This window comes from Oryctolagus cuniculus, chromosome 1 (genome assembly GCF_051225735.1).
Source record: "Oryctolagus cuniculus isolate XC-2025 breed Fujian yellow rabbit chromosome 1, ASM5122573v1, whole genome shotgun sequence".
Taxonomy (NCBI): Eukaryota; Metazoa; Chordata; class Mammalia; order Lagomorpha; family Leporidae; genus Oryctolagus; species Oryctolagus cuniculus.
The window spans coordinates 29,403,749-29,423,977 of NC_142867.1; the positions used below are offsets into that span (position 1 = coordinate 29,403,749).

The following is a 20,229-nucleotide window of genomic DNA, read 5'->3' on the forward strand; positions in this document are numbered from 1 at the left end:
ACCGATTAACTGAAACTTTTCATAACAATATCCATAATTGTACTCAAATATATATATTCTATAATTGTATTGCAACATAATTTTTTTAAAAGATCTATTTTATTTATTTGAAATACAGCGTTACAGAAAGAGGTAGAGACAGAAAGAGAGGTCTTCCATCTGCTGGTTCACTCCCCAAATGGCCGCAACAGCCAGAGCTGCACTGATCCGAAGCCAGGAGCCAGGAGCTTCTTCCGGGTCTCCCACATGGGTGCAGGGGCCCAAGGACTTGGGCCATCTTCTACTGCTTTCCTAGGCCATAGCAGAGAACTGGATCGGAAGAGGAGCAGCCAGGACTAGAACTGGCACCCATATGGGATGCTGGCACTTCAGGCCAAGGCTTTAACCTGCTGTGCCACAGTGCCAGCCCCTAATTTTATTTCTATGAGGTGCCATGGCTGGTCCAATAACTTGTATGGTCACAATTGAAACTGATTCCTGCTAAGAATAACCTTGCAATTTAGCATCTGACAACTCAGAGAAAGCAATCTACAAGTGAAAAAAACATATTGAAAAAATCTGTTCCAATCAATTTATCTGGTAAGCAATTTGGAAGTTTAATATAAGCTCTGAATATTCTTTTGTGACATCGGTGGAAAAAGTACTATTAAAAAAAAGGACAATTTACAATTGAAATGCATGGATTATTTCTGATTGAAAAACCAGTACCATAACAGAATTATCTTTCAGTGACAAAATTAGTATTTGTACAACTAAATTATCAAGAGAGACCCCATGGACTGTATTAGGAAGCAATAATAAAGAGCCAGTTGGTCCCCCTTTATGTTCATTGAAGAAGGTAAGAAAGGTCACTTTGCCTTACCACCAGCCTTGGTTGGTACACACTGGTTAACTGTAGAACAGTTGCAAAATAGGGGCCAGTGTGGTGGTGCAGTGAGTTGAGCCAATGCCTGTTGATTCTGACATCCCATATGAATGTCACTTGGAATCCTGGGTGCTCCACTTCTGATCCAGCTCCCTGCTAAAGTACCTGGGGAAGCAGCAGAAGATGGCCCGAGTACTTGGGCCCCTGCCACCCTTGTAGGAGACCTGGATGGAGTTATAGGCTCCTGGCTTTGGCCTGGCCTACCCCCAGCCACTGCAGCCATTTGGGGAGTGAACAAGCAGATGGAAGACTCTGTTTCTTTCTCTCTCTCTCTCTCTTGCTCTCTTTGTAACTCTGCCTTTCAAATAAATAGATCTCTAAAAATAAAAGTTTCAAAGAGATAGCAAAAGATGATTTTCAAGTTGCAGAGTTGGGAAAGTAAGAGTGTGGCAAAAATGGCAGGGCAACAGTTCCCACACTCCCTTGTGGCTAGATAAAGACACATGGCCAAGGGGTTGCCAATGGTATGTGGGCAGAAGTGAAGAGCCCTGACTCATACACATAGGGGGACATGTTGGCCCCTATCCTCAGCCCCGACCCCTCCAGGGCATGAGGGTGATGTGATCTGTGGACAGTGTCACAAGACATGGTACACATCCACGGGGAAGGAACTTGGGTCCCCATAACCCCAGGGAACCAAGTCAACTGCTCACTTTAAGGACCCTCTACAGATTGTTAAATAAGATAAAAAAAAATCCTTATTTCCTTTCAGTCACTGACTTTTTATTGGGATTCTGTTATAGCAGCCCAGCCTAACTTCAACAAATACAAAAGGTTTCTAGGACCTCAGAAATAAAAATTTTTAAAAAACCAGTCAGTATAGACTAAAAGACGTAAAACTTTCCATCCTTTCTATTGCATAATGCCTAGGTAGCATTGTCCTGCTGCATGGCACAAATGAACAGTAGTAGTTTACACATAAAAAACATGATTGTGCCATGTGTTTTAAAAGAAATAAATACCTAAGAGATAGAAGTTAGTGAGAGGTACCAAGTAAACAACTTGAATTTTAAATTCTCCCAAAGATGAGAAAAAATACAAAAGCACACAGGTATAATAGCAATTTTCTGAAATGACAAATTACAAAATCCAGGCAGTGTCAAGAACAACTGAATTTCCTGTGGAGTACCTCTTCCACGTCTGTTCCTTTTACAGTGGGCCTTGGCTTCACATGAGGGCTGAGAGGCTGGTCCATGGAAGGAACACTGGCTTGTACGTCCTGTTCTACTTCTCCTGGAAGCAGCAGCAAATCTGTTGAACACAAAATATCTCAATCGTTCCTTTCACCAAGTTTACAACTTACCTAAACTATCTAAAAGCCAATAATAATCAAGAGAATGTAGCAAATATGCTTAAGTAAAGTAAATCCATTCTACTACGCCTGTCCTCATCAGGGAATTTAACTTGAGGGATTCCCTGTGCCATAAAATAGAAGCCATTGGGGCATTAGTTTTGTCCTCTTCTTGCAAAGTTACCACCCATCCAAAAGGTTTCACGAAAATGGAGTAACTTGACTATGCTTCTCACTCTCAACCCAGTTTCCACTTTTATAGGAAAACAAGACAAGAGGAGGGCAGTTTTGCCTCATTTTCCCATATTTTCCTGAGGGGTTGAAGAGAAAGAAAATAGAGTGCTGACCTCGTACTTAGACAATATGGCAATATTTCATATATATATATATATTTATATAAAGAAACAATGATGCCAGAAGGAAAGCACTTTAACTCAGCAGAAAAATGAAATACTCTGTCATATTCAGAATGCACATTCTCATTTTCAACACTTGCAAACAACAACGTGTTTCCTGCTCGTTGAGCACAATCACAAGAATTCAATAACCAATCTTGGTTTTCTGATCGGCCCATTGTAAGTGGTCATGTTCCTTTATTTGCGTGCGTGTGACAGTGCATGAATGCATCACAGACGACAGATGATCTTCCACAGCCTTTCTAAAGGATGACAAAAAAATTAAAACAAAACAGAAGCACTTCAGGTTTCCTCCCCAGTCTAAGTGTTCAGAGAACCAGAAGGGCTTACTGCAGCTAGCCAATAACCTGCAGCTGGCTCAGGATGAAACTGCCTGACACTCAAGGATGATCCTAATTAAGTCACTAATTAAGTTCTCAGTGGAAGTGATTAATTAACAACCGGCATGCCTTGGCTGATGCCAATGGCAGCAAATACAGGGAGATAATTGAGCAGGTATTGATATTCAAAAACTGAAACTTAGTTGAAATGCACCACCTCTCTCCATTGTAGACATCACCTTCACAAAAAAAAATAACAAAACTGTTAAGACTTTGGCAGCAGAGAACATAATCAGAGGATCTGGAAACAGAACAGCAGTGCGGAGATGGTAGTTCTATTCTGCTTAATTACTGAAATCCTAAAATATGATCTTATTAATTAGCAGAAATAAAAACAATAATAGTAGTCAACATTTTCCAGGCATTAACTCAGCATGTCCTCTCAACAGCTCTATTAGTTCCCTTTGACAGGCAGTCAGCTTTTAGCACTGACAATGACCTCATTCAAGACCCATTGGCTAGAAAGGGCAAAGCTGGGCAGTGTAGCCTAAGAGCCTGCACTTAGCCCTTCATGTCGCATCATAGACTTCTTTTAAATAGGCATTTGTTACACATTTTATTTAACCCAATTAGATTATGCATAACTGGGGGCACCAAGAAATGTCACTAACCACAGCACATTGTCATTGCAAGGCACCATTAAATGTATCTCCCAAACACTTTATACTCAAAGAAGTAATATTTCTGAACTCAATAAGGTTGGTGGGAAGATTGGCTTTCTAGTGTATCTATTTCAGAGTTCAAAGCTCAGCTCCCTTGTGCAATGGCCTAGGACTGGCACAAAACTGGTGAGGGGCCTGCCAACAATAAAGGCAAGAGGACAGAGGTTCAGGCCTCTCAATGTGAAAACCAATACCTACAAGGCCCATTGGCCGCCAGTGAAAACATCAGTTCAAATGTGAAATCAAAATCAATTCTGCTTTCAGAGCTATTTAAAATCATTTCTCTGACTGACAAATTGTGCAGCCAGGAGTACAATTCTGCCGTTCCTTTGCTGAAACTGTGCACTTCCCTAATCTGTTTCCAAAGAAAGGATTTTCAACAAAAATTGGTTTCTTTCGTAATTCTACTGCCATGGGAACAATTCTTTGAGAACAAGACTCCTTATCCCCCACATTTTAAATTCTTGTCACTTGTTTCTCCAGTGTGATGGTAAAATGCATCAAGGCATATCTATTGGTATCTAACACCCCACCTTACCATTACCATAGTGAATTCTTAATAAATACTTGGAGAGAGAAAACTAATTTTCTGCATCTCAAGTTTTAAACTGAACAGCATGTATCAAGTCTACCTGCCAACAGGACACTGTAGAAGATAAGTGTAGTCTCTACCCTCAAAAACTAAATACTGATAAGAGAATAATCAAGAAAAGCTCAGAGAATAATCAAGAAAAAATTGCATAGTTCTAACCCTCAAGATGACAGATTTATAAAAGGGCAGAAACAATATGGATGAGAACAGCCCCCAAAGGTACATGTTATAAAGCAAACCACTGCTATCTTTTACTCATTTCATAGTCATGGGTGGTTATTTATTTACTCAAATTCTCCCCAGGAGAAACAAAATATTGTATTCACTGATTGTGAAGAATGGCATTTCTGATGGTCCCTGTAAAACTTTCTAAAACTTGAACGCTTTAAGAAACTTAATCTGATCTTATTGTTGTGTCTAAAACAATCAAAGGCCTTATTTTTATTTTAACTAAATGTCACTATCTTGGCTGATGTGCACTGTAGAGTCAGACAACTTTGAAAACTGAACACTGACACTGGATGACACAACTTTAAACACTTTAATCTCTTCCTTCTCACTACGTGTTAAGAATTTCTAATATTTATAAACTACCTATTCATGTCATTTGTCTTTATTCAATCACTGATCAGCAACTCAAAAGCTATAACCATGGAATCGAACACAACACTAAAAAGGGAGTAATCAACCTGACTTCTGATACTTCAGACTAAAATAATTAATATTTAAGCTGCTCATACAGTTATAAAATTTAATTCATCTGTTCATTTGTTGCCATGCAAAATGGCCAAAGTTTCCTGAAAGTTTTGGGCATCTACACCCAAAATGGATGTGCATCAGAAATGCTGTAGTCACCCATTAACCCAGTGGTTATTGTTTCTTAAAAATTTCTGAAGACCCCAGACAGCTCTTGCTTACATGTTATATCCGTCAACATCTGACATACTGCAATTTAAAACTATCATAAATTCCAAAATGCACTTCTTAAATCATTAAAATAATCCCGTTACATATTATATTATTTTTACGACAAGCCTACTTTTCAAAAACAAAGGAAATAGCACAAAAGCATTGTTTTACACTTTCTTCAAATCCATGCTCATGTACGGCTTAGAAGAAAGCTGGCTTCTGTATTTTCTGCAGCATTCGAGTTTGGAAATATGCTGTGTCAGATGAAGAAATTCCAGTCTCACACACATATATAGTTGGGAAATGGAGGAATTCTAAAATTTATTTATTTATTTACTTATTTCAGAGAAATAGAAAGACAGTTCCCATCTTCTGGTTCACTCCCCAAATGCTGAATAAGCCAGGGCTGGGCCAGGTCAAAGGTGGCAGCCAGAACTTGGCCTTGGTTTCTCACATTGGGGGCAGAAAGCCAACTACCTGAACCATCATTGCTGCTTTAGGGGTTCCTTAGCAGGAAACTGAAATCAGGAGCCAGAGCTGGGAATGAAACCCATATACCTCAGTGTGGAGTGTGGGCATCTAAACTAGCACCTTAAACACCAGGCTAAATGCCTGCCCCAGGGAAGGAGGAGTTTCAGTCTTTTTACGTAATTGTAATTGTGGATATTCTTTGATACTACACCAGAAACTGACAAATGATAACATTTTCTAAAGGTTGGCTTCAACATGCAATCTGAAACCATACTTACATCAGTGAATTTTTCATAGTATTATATTAAAGTCCATTAGTCTATCTTGCACATTGAATGGGGCTTTCTCCTACGTGTGATTTTATAACATGATGATTTGGTCATTTGGAAAATAGTGGTTCACTGTGTTATACAGATCTTCCAAATATTGACATATTTCATTACCCAAAACAAAAATCATCTTAGGTAACACCACCAATTTTACCAGAGAGGCCTTTAAATATTGAGAACCTATCAAGCTCACAATAGTGGACACAAGTTTTCTAAAAATCTAATTTTCACTTGATCCATTGCCAATTTTATCATTGGCAATGAATACTATCAATGGTTTGCCTTGAAGAGATGGGTTCACATCATTCATTTTTGAGAACTGCAGTTTGTTTGTCAATCATTCTTTCAAGCAAAAATGAGGATCCATATGAAACAGAAAAATACATTCATTCAGCACATCACTCAAATAATCAAATGTTTTTCCATAAGTCAACCATTGTATTTCAATAGTTAGCAGAAATGCTTTATGAGTTCTTACCATTTGGGCACACAAATCATTAAAAATAGCTGTATTTAAGGATCAAGATGTAATAAAATTACTAATTTTTACTACTTCATTGGAAACTAGCCTTTTTTTTAACAATGATTTGATGACAGTGAAGATTATAATTGCTAGTATGGTAGTTAGGTGCCACTACCTTGACTGATACTAAGGAATCAACATCTTCAGCCATCATTGCTTTTGCAACACACTTGATGTGCAGACCTGAAGGTCTTCCAGAGGCATCCAGACTACATTTTCCATTATCGACTGGCCTAGATAATAATCAGTCCAACCCTTCCACCAAGAAATACTAGAGGAGCTGGATAAATTGCAGAAATCAACTATTTAAAGACATTGGAAAGCCACTAGAAAATCCCAGAAATTGAGAGGCCAAGATCCTAGGGAGAAAGCAAGCACTGAGAATTAAGCCTGAGAATCCAGGCTGCTTATCAACTCATGGCACTGACTGCTGGCAGCAGAGGCTTAGAAGCTGAGAAGCTAAAAACAAAGTGCTAAGAGCCTGAAAATCTTAGGCGAGCTACCAACAGGTTCACGGTGCTGTGACGATAAATAGGGGTATTAGGCTTTAGTGCTTCCAAGAAGGAAGGGCTACCACTTACCTTGAAGGGCTATCCCTAGAAGAAGGCAAAAAGAATAGCTCCCACAAAGCTAAAAACTCACTCCAAAATCATCCTAGTCCTAGATTGGATTAGGTAATCTAATTGCTAGTAAAATGATAAAGAAAAGCTTCTGAAAATCACATCATCTGGAGGCCACACAATTTTTTCATACACAATGTTCAGTATTCAACCAAAATTACCAGGTATACAAAGACATATTAAAAAGGGAAACTGATAATAAAAATTCACCCACAGGAGACCTCAGGTACTAGAGTTGTAAGACATGAACTTTGGGGCTAACGCTGTGGCATAGTAGGTTAAACCTCCACCTGTGTTACTGGCATTCCATATGGGCACCAGTTCAAGTCCCAGCTGCTCCACTTCCAATCCAGCTCCTGCTAATGCACCTGGAAAAGTAGTGGAAGATGGCCCAATTACTTGGGCCCCTGCACCTATGTGGTTGACCCGGAAGAAGCTCCTGGCTTGGGATAGGCCCAGCTCTGGTAGTTGCAGCCATTTGGGGAGTGAAACAACAGACGGAAGGTCTTTCTCTCTCTCTCCTTCTCCCTCCCTCCCTCCCTCTCTGTCTGTAATTCTGACTCTCAGCTAAATAAATCTCTTTAAAAAAAGACATAAATTTTACAATAATGTTTTCAGATGTTCAAAAACACATTACAATAAAGGGAGATTTTTAGCAGAGAACTGAAATCTGTAATATGGATATTCCAGTTGTTTTAATAACTGAAATGTTGATTACTTTAACAGCAAATTAGATGGCAGTCAAGAAAAAGTTAATAAGCTAGAATATATGGGGCCAGCATTGTGGCGTAGCAAGTAAAGCCACCGCATGCAGTGCCAGCATCCCACATGGGCGCTGGCTCCTGGCTTTGGATCGGCACAGCTTTGGTCGTTGCAGCCATCTGGGGAGTGAACCAGCAGATGGAAGACCGACCGACCTCTCTCTCTCTCTGCCTCTCTATAACTCTGCATTTCAAATAAATAAATAAATCTTTAAAATGTAGAATATAGACAGCAAAAAAAATATAGATTGAAGCAAGAAAGGTAATAAAATCAATGGAAAATAAAGGAAAAAATAAGTTACATGGTGTATAGTGAAATGATCCCAGTATTGCTAATATTTGAAGAGATAATCGCTGATAATCGCCCAACACTTACAAGACTCTATAAACCCAAGCAAAATAAATGTGAAGACAACAGCACTATAGCACATCATAGTGGATTACAGAAAAATAAAGACAAAATCCTAAAAAGAAGCCAAATGAGGGAGAAAACATTATCTTCAAAGGAACACATTCAGATTGATATGTGATTTTTCCACAGCTTTCAACAATAAATATTAGAAAAGAATGGAATAACATCTTTAAAATGGTAAGATAAAAAATCTAGCATAAATACGATAATATAAAATAATAATACTTGATTAACCCAAAATTAGAAAGCAATGACAGGAAATACACAGAACTGGCAAGTTAAGTGGAAAATGAAATAGTGAGATAACAGATTTAAAGTCAAATATATTAATAACTATATTAAGTGTAAGTGGATGAACAAACTCCAATTGAACACAAGGGTTTTAGACTGTACATGTGTTTGTATAGGATATATACCCTATGCTGCTTACATAAGACACATAAACTAAAAACTACTTTAAGTAGAAAAAAGCATAATAAATGAAAATAAAAGTGTAGAAGTCAAAAGATTACTGCTCATCCAGTGAGAAGGCGGGGATTATCAGAGATGCCCTGCTTCACGGATACAGCATTTGACAGCAACACTAAATCAAATCCTGTGTTCTCCAAGAATAAAAATAAGTGAGAAATATATACAGGCCAGAAGGACAGAAATTAAAATATGAGCTTTATCCTGATAGGACTGTTTTGAAAATGGGGCTTGGTTCACAGTCACAACCGAACTTCCTATATAACAAGCTCTCTGTCCAAGTCTAATGTTGGATGACCCCCGCCCCCACCCCAAGAGAAAGCCTGCTGACTCTGATCCAGTCAAGTGTTAGGAGGACCTCTTCACATTCCTAGGGCCTTTTTCTGTCTACAGATGATTCTCAGCCTTAGACACACGTTAAAGTCATTTAGGGAACTCCTGAAATGGTCATGGGCCAGGACACACACCTGACTACCAGAACAGAACCCCCAAAGGAGGGCCAGGAATGAGTAAGTTTAAAGCTGCCCAGGTAACTACAATGAGTCTCTAGGGTTGAAAACCACTGCCTAAGGTGGACCTGAGCCATGTCTAAAGGAGGTGCAGATACAGAAGACATACAACATCCAAACAGCATATGAGTAAGACACAAAGACGGGCCAGCGCCGCGGCTCAATAGGCTAATCCTCCGCCTACAGCGCCGGCACACTGGGTTCTAGTCCCAGTCAGGGTGCCAGATTCTGTCCCAGTTGCTCCTCTTCCAGTCCAGCACTCTGCTATGGCCCGAGAGTGCAGTGGAGCACGGCCCAAGTGCTTGGCCCTGTACCCGCATGGGAGACCAGGAGAAGCACCTGGCTCCTGGCTTCGGATCCGCGCGGTGCGCCGGCCGCAGAGGCCATTGCAGGGTGAATCAATGGAAAAGGAAGACCTTTCTCTCTGTCTCTCTCACTGTCCACTCTGCCTGCCAAAAAAAAAGGCACAAAGACACGGATCCACAAACATTCAGTGTATTTTCCCAATCTCTAAAATACGATAAATTATTCCTTTTCCCTTGGGGAAGATGGGTAGAATCTATTCTGAAGAATGCAAGTTTCCTCATATTACCCTGAAGACTGGGCAGAAGATGTGTCTCTATGGACGACGTGCCTTTCCAGTTGGCCCTTAATAAAACATAAAGACTGGAGAAGTAGGAATACAGGAACATCTTGAAGCACAGGGTTTTCCCTCAAAGGTTTTAGTGATCATTGAAGCAATGAAGGAACAATTTGGAAACAGTCCTAAGTGGAAATCAATGACACGTCTGAACTTTAAGTTGCTTGAAATATGCCATTTTCACCTAGCTCAGGATTTTACACATGCTGTTCCTTATGCTTGTTCCTGTACTATCCGCCCCTTATATTCACTCCCATTCCCATCATCTAGTCAAGATTACTCTTCCTTTCAATCTCAGGCTCTCAGAACTTTCTCTGATCCCAGTGCCAAAGAAAAGTTCCCCTGCTACAAGCTCTCGTGAAATCTAGAATACTTTATAATCATGTATTTGTGATTATATGATTAAAGTCTTATTTTTCTGAAAAATTAAGAATTGTACAAAGCCAAGAACTTGTCTATTTTAGTCTTCTTTATTCCAGGCACAAGTATAGTTCTTAAATATTTGTTGAATAGGAGGTCCTGGTCTGATGCTGCTTTAAGTTGCAGACAAGAAAAGAATTTTAAATATAAATAAATAAAATAAATAGACTACTGATGCCCTCATTTGTATGTACTGGCCCATTACTTAATTAGAAATCATTGGGAGTACTGGAGAACTTGAAAATAAAAATTGTACAAAGCTGCCACTCTTTAAAAAGGGATCACTGAAAATTCTCATTCAACATAATCAACCTTGGCTTAAGTACACCTGCTGACCAGGAGATGTTAATAAAATAGCATGATTCTGAGAACAAGATGTCAAAAAATAATCTCTTCAACCAGCTACACGCAGCCAGAGAAGCTGAGCCAACTTGCTACAGGCTAGGCAAGGAGTAAGTCAGGGAACAATGGAGCTGGAAGACTTTCTGCAGTTTGAGTCTCTAGCCAGGCACCATAACCCCACCCCTTTGCATGCCAACCCAGCACACTCACTTTCCCACGATGTATTTGCATTTCCTCCAGAACCAAGAGGATGCCATGAACACAGTGAGTTGAGCTTCAAGCAGGGATGCCATGAAAACTTCCCCAGATGACATCACACACACACTGAACCCGGGCCAAACCCCACCCTGTTTGTATGTTCAATTAAGGCACCACTCCTGCCCCACAAAGGGTCCACTGGACTGGAGTGGGCAGCCAGCTCTCTCTCACCCTCTCTCTCCCTTCATCAACATACTCTCTCCAGCTCTCTCACCGCGAGCATCTCTCCTCTTTTGGTCATCTGCACTCCTGCCTGAATGTGTATTCACTCTCTATTTAAATAAATCCTGTTCCCATTTTTGTGCTTTACTCAAGTCCCTTTGAATGCTTATCTCATGAGGGGCAAGAGCCTGGAATAAAACAACCTGGAATCATATTCCCAAAACAAATTGAGGAGGCACAAAGTAATAAGCAGGTGACTTGTCCTCATATAATGGCCTCAGCATAATAACTAGTCCAAATAATAACAGCTTTGCTGGATCACAATTCAAGCCAGGTTGTCTGAGGCAAGACAATCACCAGGTTAACTATCTTATCTCAAATTCAAAGGAAGAAAAAAGTAGTTAAAACTTGATCTCAAGTAAACACTTGGCACCAAACTAGTGGCAAAGCTTAATCGCTCAAACAACTGCTCAGTACCACCACACAAACTTGGCTCCACTGAAGAACCGTCTTCACTTTCTCCACCTGCACTGCCAAACATATAAACCAAATATTGGGCAAGAATTATGCTTCTGAATCCTGGAGAATATTTTTGAGAGTGAATAAAGTGAATAAACAAACTCAATGGTAGAAAAACAATATACAACCCACTTCTCGGTTGCCCCAGGCAAATCTGCTGCTTCACCAATAACAACAGAATCTAATCAGTAAACCTCCCAGCTGCCAAAATTATACAAGCAACTTGCCTATTTAAAATGTCACATTTCCCATCTGATATAAATATTTGCCTTCTGCTCACATTCCTGAAGTGTAATACAAATTAGGCCCAAATTAAAATTCACCTTGGCACAAACTATTTAATTTCTTTTTTCCTTTCAAGTGACCCAGATTGTGCATTATGAAAAATGTGAAACCCTGGTGGTCTTCCTGGTAATTAAAATAGACCACTAGAGCCTGTGTCAGTTTTCAGCTTCAGCTTTTTGCATATTATTTTACATGTGGGACAGGCATGACTACTTTATTCAAGTCCACTGAGGCTAGGTTCAACCTCAACAACTTTTAATACAAGACCACCTGTTATTGGATTTCTAGAAAAATACTAGTAACACATTTTCATTCAAATTTTTAAAATCAAATCCAGTAACTGTAAAATATAACTTGAAAAATGTTTTTAGAAAACAATAATGGAAAAGGCAAAAGGGCCAATTTAAAAGACTGATATAACAAAATTCCGATTTTTTTTTTTTTTTTTTTTTTTTTTTTGCCTATGTTGTTTTATGGTGGTATTCATACCACTTCACTGCTGGCAAGAAAAAATTTAAACCATCACAAAAATTCCCAATACATTCACTTTTTTCTTTTCCTATAAAATTGATTTTATATTACAAATGTATTACATGCAGATTAGAATCACTTTTCTCCAAGTATCACCCTCAAACTGATGCTATCCAAATCCCTTGGGAAGCTGGTTAAAAGGCATTATCACCAGGCACTACAGAGACCTTCTGAATTAGACTATTAGGAGCAAGACCCAGGAATCTACATTTTTAACAAACTTCCTTCCCCAAATCACCCAAAACTCAAAACAGTGTGCTTGCCCTACCAGTGTAGCTTTCTGAAAAGTCCTTAGCTCTGCCTTCTAATCCAGCTGGCCCCCTACACTGCTCTTATAGGAATTCAGTCACCTGGGATATTAAATCTAGAGACCCTGCTTTGGAAAATCTCTGGTCTCACTTAAACCAAATAAATAATTTTTAAAAAAAACTTCAAAGTCTTTTGGTTAATAGAGTGTTCAAGACACAAGCACATCATACTATCTGAATTTTCTTAATTTTAGGTGATTTATTTTTATTACTATAACAAGAACAGATTTCATGTAGTTCATAGATCCAATTCTAAAAATATAATGATACTACCCTACTCTCCACTTCTCTTTCTTTCTTAATTTTTGCAATAACATATATTGCATTTACTTTATAGACACAAGCTTAATGCTCCACTAAATAAAATAATCAAATCCCAAAATGTCAATTTCACTCACATACATTAAGTTTTACTTTGTACTGTATACATTAAATACCACAAATCAGTGAAAATGTGATTCTTCTCTTTTTGAGTCTGATTTATTTCACTAAGCATAATGGTTTCCAGTTCCATCCATTTTGTTGCAAAAAACAGGATTTAATGTTTTTTATGACTCAGCAGTATTCCATATTTGCAAACTATGCATCTGACAAAGGATTAATACCCAGAATACATAAGGAGCTCAAGAAACTCAAAAAAAAGCAATGAAATGGGCAAAGGACATGAATAGGCATTTTTCAAAGGATGAAATACAAATGCCCAACAGAAACATGAAAAAATGTTCAGAATCACTAGCCACCAGTGAAATGCAAAGAAAAACCATAATGAGTTATCACTTTACCCCAATTAGAATGACTATCATCCAAAAATCAAAAAATAACAGGGGCCAACACTGTGGAATAGCAGGTAGAGCCGCTGCCTGCAGTGCCAGCATCCCATATGGGCACCAGTTCAAGTCCCAGCTGCTCCACTTCCGACCCAACTCTCTGCTATGGCCTGGGAAAGCAGTAGAAGATGTCCCAAGTCCTTGGGCCCCTGCACCCGCATAGGAAACCCAGAAGAAACTCTTGGCTCCTGACTTTGGAGCAGCTCAGCTCCAGATGTTGTAGTCATCTGGGGAGTGAACCAGTGGATGGAAAATCTCTCTCTCTCTGTCTGCCTCTGCCTCTCTGTAACTCTACCTTTCAAATACAAAATAAATCTTTTAAAAGAAAAAAAAGAAAGAAACTGCCTCTTCCCTAAAACTTAACATTGATGTTGAGATACTCCTGCATAAGGAATCAGGAATGAGTGTTCTCAAAACAAATAAACCCAATTTTGAACATATGTCAAAGTTCTCTGCATTACAAAGGGCATACATGCTTACATAGAAACATTAGCCAGGAAAAGAAAGAGATCACCATGTGTATAAACATCAATGCATTGCCAGTAACCCTCTTTTAGTCCAGCACATGTGAAAATTACCCTAGAAGAAACATTTACAATGGATCATTATTTTATGATTTTTATTATTAATTGATTCTTTATGTGTCCCTTGAAAATAACCTGTTATGCTCTTTAGACTTCAGATAACGAGCCCAGAATCAATCACATGGTAAACTGAGCAGAGGGTTTATTTCATTTATGACCAAAGGTTTTATAATCTTCACAAGGTTTTGATTTTTCATCTGAAATCTTTGTTGTTAAAACAGAAATTGCAGGACTTAGCTCAGGGGAGATGGAGCTAAGATCATTAAAAAAAAAAAAAGCATTTTCTAGTTTCTTGAAAGAGGACAAACAGTATAGAGAAGAAATAGAAATCATACCCTTGCTCATGCGAGGCTTAATCTCTTCATCCACATCCAAATCTTCTAGGTCTAGGAGAGGGTCTACCTAGAATAGGATTAACGGCATTTTTTATGTATGTTAGGCTTGAAACAAACACAATGAAGAGTCAGTGAATCCACTTCTACAACGCTCAGCTGAGCAGCTGAAACTACCTCCCTCCTGAACCACTGAGTCCCGGCTCCAAGCCTTTGTGTTCGCTGTGCTTTCCCAGAGACGTCTGAAAGCAGCTGTGAATGTGGAAGCTTCTCTGAGTTTCTATAGGCCCCACAGTCAGATCACTATAATGAAAGAGGAAAAACAGTCTGGGAGCTTTGAAAAGGGACTTCATTCCGGACTCTGTCCCAGGACACATCGTGTACCACCTAGACAATCCAAACACTCTTTTTCTTTTTTGGTTTTGTTTTACGGATTTTGCTTCCCAAGAAACTGGTGGTGGTGGTTCTGGCTGTTATTCTAACAGCATGCTTTCTTATAGCACTCTGAAGAGCCAAAAAGAAGAAATTAAAGAAAGCAGGACAGAAAGGTTCATTCAAAACAAAATCATTCTGCCTTGGGTAAATCACAAGAGAGGTGAGTAGGGCAAAAAATCAAGTGTTCTCTCTTTTGAGCAAATAAAACTGAAAATTACTTCAAAGTTAAAAAGCAGAGCAAATGACCTTTGCAGACACAATAGCAGCATTTCAATGAAAAGCTATTCCACATGGAATACTGCTTTCCACGGCAAGCTGACAATGAGATATTTTAGATTAACAAAATGGTAACATTTCAGTCGTGAACTAATTCATCTCAGGCGAATATCAAAGAGAATAAATAAGGAAATGATTTCACCACTGGTACAAATGATGCCTAGCAAAGGAATAACATTGCAATGCCTCTTATGCCTCTTTTTTTTTTTTTTTTTTTTTTTTATTTTTATTTTTTATTTTTTTGACAGGCAGAGTGGACAGTGAGAGAGAGAGACAGAGAGAAAGGTCTTCCTTTTGCCGTTGGTTCACCCTCCAATGGCCGCCGCGGCCGGCGCGCTGCGGCCGGCGCACCGCGCTGATCCGATGGCAGGAGCCAGGAGCCAGGTGCTTTTCCTGGTCTCCCATGGGGTGCAGGGCCCAAGCACCCGGGCCATCCTCCACTGCACTCCCTGGCCACAGCAGAGGGCTGGCCTGGAAGAGGGGCAACCGGGACAGAATCCGGCGCCCCGACCGGGACTAGAACCCGGTGTGCCGGCGCCGCTAGGCGGAGGATTAGCCTAGTGAGCCGCGGCGCCGGCTATTTTTTTTTTTTTTTTTTTTTTTGACAGCCAGAGTGGACAGTGAGAGAGACAGAGAGAAAGGTCTTCCTTTGCCGTTGGTTCACCCTCCAATGGCCGCCGCGGCCAGCGCACCACGCTGATCCAATGGCAGGAGCCAGGTACTTATCCTGGTCTCCCATGCAGGTGCAGGGCCCAAGGACTCGGGCCATCCTCCACTGCACTCCCTGGCCACAGCAGAGAGCTGGCCTGGAAGAGGGGCAACCGGGACAGAATCCGGCGCCCCGACCGGGACTAGAACCCAGTGTGCCAGCGCCGCAAGGCGGAGGATTAGCCTAGTGAGCTGCGGTGCCAGCCTGCAGTGCCTCTTATGCTCAACGATCTAAACACGCACTAAATAAAACACCTTTGAATTACAAATTTAGATTTCATAATTTGAATTCAAAAGATAGGTTAGGTGTTCTGTCCTTTGGCTCTATCTACCAGACCATGGCTATTACTCAGGAATGTAATATGGAAGCTTCCATTGCTTAGAAGTACCTAACTATAGTCACCACTTGGCTTCCAGGCCACAGCGAAAGTTGATCTGCCATATGATGGTTTCATTACTAAAATCTGAGAATCTTAAATTATATTGTCATTTTTTGTGAATGGCAAACCCTGAAAGGGACTAGAATCACATTTCTCTATCAAAGCATCCCCTTCCATTTGCTAAGATTTAAGAAAAAAAGAATCAGAGAACCTAGCCAACCAAGGTTAGTTTAAGATATTCAATCAATTTACAAAAAAAAAAAAAAAAAAAAAAAACTGGAAGGACAAAATCTGCTGAATCTTCCAGTTTTCTATAAGAGACAGCAAACCAGGGTTAGAGCTATGACACAGTGGGTTAAGCTGTCGCCTACATCGTCAGCATTCCATATGGGCACAAGTTCGAGTCCTACTGTGCCACATCAGATCAAGCTCCCTGTTAATGTGCCTGGGAAAGCAGAAGATGACTCAGGTGCTCAAGTCCCTGCCACCCATATGGAAGAAACATTGAAGTTCTTGGCTTCTGCCTGGCCCAGTACCAGTTATTACTGCCAGTTGGGAATGAACCAGTTGATGGAAGACCTCTCTTTCTCTTCCTGTCTCTCCTTCTCTCTCTCTGTAACTCTACCTTTCAAACATATAATGGAGAGAGATAGCAAATGAGTGTGTGTTTTTTGTTTGGTGTGTGTTAGGTTTTTCCACGAAAGAAAAATGAATCATGCCTTACCTTCACCTTTCCTGCCCGATTCAGATCACCTTGAAGGAAACTGACAACTTTTTGGCCTTCTTCCACCACTATCTGAAACACAGTGAGAATACATTGATGGGAAATTGAAAAAAAAAAAAGAAGCTGATCTTGTAGCTATGTTGACTAAATGATGCATGACAGCCTAGATTCACTAAGCCATAGTGGTCAGCGAATAGCCTTCCAAAGGTCTGGCTTCTACTTCTGAGCTCTAAACTCATCCATAATACAACCTAGATGGAGCAGATTACTTAACTCTAGTGTTCTCATGTGTAATACAGGAGAATTCTCCACCTCCTTTCTCATTCCAACGAACCTCCAATGAACAAATCAGGGAACATTAATATAACATTTTTGAGTCATTATAAAAGAATTCCATTCAACAATTCTTTGCCTCTCACATTCTGACCAAACACTCAATAAATAGACAATAATACCAATGGCCAATAATTGCCAGGAAAAACAAAAGTTCATATTTCATAATCATATCATAGGATGCAGGCTCTAGAAATAAAGAATTGCAGACCTCTGCACATATAAGCACATTTCCAGCACAGATGCTTTTATCCCCTTGTATAAAACTGCAACCTCTTAAATTTTGTCACTAGTATTGGAGGGAAGACATGATTAAGCAGCAACTACAAACTCAAATTGCCTTAACAGTACAACTTCCACTATGATTCCTTGATAATTAGAAACCAAATGAGGGTATCAGAATTGTAGCGTAGCAGGCAAAGGTGCAACCTACAATGCCAGCATCCCATATGGGCACCAGTTCATGCCCTCGCTGCTCCACTTCCCATCCAGCTCTCTGGTAATGATCTGGGAAAAGTGGCAAAAATGGTCCAAGTGTTTGGGACCCTGCCACCTGGTGGGAGGCATGGAAGAAGCTTCTGGATCCTGGGTTCAACCTGATCCAGTCCTGGCCGTTGTAGTCATCTGGGGAGTGAATCAGCAGATGGAAGATCTCTCTGTGGGTGTCTCTCCCTCTCTCTTTGTAACAGTGACTTTCAAATAAATAAATAAATCTTGGGAAAAAAAAGTAAAACATGAATAGAGTCTATAAAGTCTTGAAAATTGGTAAGAGATAAATCAACATTTATGGACCAAATATTAGAAAAACCAAGAGAACAGATTCTACTTTATGTTTTAAAGAGGCAAATCTATGATAGATCAGAGAAAGTCTCATTTTACCAAAACAATTTTTAAGAAGTTCTTTTGGTGCCGGGTTCTAGTCCCAGTTGCTCCTCTTCCAGTCCAGCTCTCTGCTGTGGCCCAGGAAGGCAGTGGAGGATGGCCCAAGTGCTTGGGCCCCTGCACCTGCATGGGATACCAGGAAGAAGCACCTGGCTCCTGGCTTCAGATTGGCATAACTCCGACCGTAGTGGCCATTTGGGGAGTGAACCAACGGAAGGAAGACCTTTCTCTCTGTCTCTCTCTCTCTCTCACTGTCTAACTCTATTTGTCAAATTAAAAAAAAAAAAAAAAAAAAAAAAAAAAAAAAAAAAGAGTTCTTTTGTCCAAAATAAAGAATGGTCTAAAGGATTTAAATCATTTCAACAACAATTTATAAATGGAAGGTGTTTCAGAGGTTTCTAATGAAAACTGAGAATCAGCAAGCTACCATAAGAAAAGCTGTTGATGAAATGTAATGGTGATTTTCAATAGCACTCCTTCTAGAATTAGGAATTACCAACCAATAGCTGAACAATGTTTCTTAGGGTCTCTTTTATAATTCATAAAGTTTTTTTTCAGACTGTTTCTATAAATGTGTATGGCATTACCTGTTCTTCCAAACATTGTGAGGAAGTACGAAGAAATATGGTTTTACTTCCCAGATGGTGGTGGTCATTTGGTTCATTTTCATGAGTACATTTTACTGAAGGAAGTTTTTCTGAAGAACTGGTGCCAAATGCTCCCCTTGTGATCCCATTATCCTCTGAAATAATTAGCAATATAGTATTAGAAAACATCTACTACATTCAGTCTGGCTTATTTCATTTATTGAAAAACTTCCTTCAAACAAAAAAGAATAGTTTGCAAAGCACTCTACAAGTAAATGCTAAAAGCATTAAGCATTCTTTGCTGTAAAAACCTACTTCAAAACCTGCATAGAAAAATAACACTATTTCATTCAAAATATTTATTGAATGCCTACTACATGTCTGTTCATCACTGTTCCTGGCCATTATTAAAAGGTCAATTTAGTACTTGCATGACTGTATCCCATTTTCTTTTCTAAACTTGAGGGGTTTCTTATTTATGTGGAAGAATGGATGATTTTCAAAATATTTTAAGAGGAAGAAAAAGCAATTGTGAAAAACATTCATAATCCTATAAGCCAGAAAAGACAGAACAAAATTTTTCCCATTACTCTTCCTAATCTTTTCTTTTGCATCCATGAACTTCTAAAAATCAAAATGGGATCACACTGAATATATTATATTATAAATCAATTATCAGCAATATCTTTTTTCTTCTTGTCATTGAACTTTCTTCTGTGCAATTATAATATTTATAGAGAATTTCTTGTAAATTAAAAATCCCTTATTCTCAACTGTTTAAAATGATTAAAAATGAATATTTTTACACTAAATCCATACATACTCATGATTATCTCCTGAGCTAAGGAAGAAGTCTAAGATTAATCCTAAATTAAGACACTGCAAAAATTGTGATATCATGATGTTATTAACAAAAACATGGGGGGAAAATAAAATAGGATAAGCTTGGTACAAGATAATGAATTGAGTTTGGCCACAATGCATTTGCAGAGCAAGCAGAAACCATGGTGAAAATGACCGGAAGGTAGCTGCAAATGTAGGCTAAAGTGTGGGGAAGATGTCATAGTTATAGATAAGTATCAATTATCAATTACATGGAGGAAATGGCTTAAGCCATAAAATTATTTTTAAAATCAGTAGTAATATTAATAATATGAGTTAACATTCATTGAGTGTTACCCTTTTATGAGCATCTCAAGAATCATTTCATTTAAGCATGGTAACATTCTTAGAGACAGGTAGTGTTACTACCCCCACTTTACAGACAAGGAAACCAAAGCAAACAATTAAGTAACTCGTTCAAGGTTATGAACCTGGAAAGTAGCAGGATGGGGCTATGAACCCAGGCCTTCTGACCCTAGAATCTATCATTGTTATCTATAATAATATAGCAGATGACTAGGAAAGGTCCTGAGAAAACAGAAAAAG

At 39.3% G+C, this 20,229-nt stretch overlaps 1 protein-coding gene across 6 annotated transcripts in view; it reads right to left on the bottom strand.

The window, feature by feature from the left end:
* Window positions 1–20,229, bottom strand: part of IFTAP (intraflagellar transport associated protein) — a 79,510-nt gene that overhangs the window by 16,644 nt on the left and 42,637 nt on the right. For 3 of the 6 annotated variants that reach the window (XM_008269826.5, XM_008269829.5, XM_089309528.1), the window contains 4 exons: window positions 18,802–18,956; window positions 17,000–17,071; window positions 14,480–14,546; window positions 2,055–2,176 (listed from right to left, as the gene is read on the bottom strand). In XM_008269826.5, the coding sequence (XP_008268048.2) occupies window positions 2,055–2,176; window positions 14,480–14,546; window positions 17,000–17,071; window positions 18,802–18,956 (416 nt within the window). The remainder of the gene's footprint in view (window positions 1–2,054; window positions 2,177–14,479; window positions 14,547–16,999; window positions 17,072–18,801; window positions 18,957–20,229) is intronic. The other 3 variants (XM_089309532.1, XM_089309535.1, XM_089309537.1) reach the window with 1 other exon arrangement.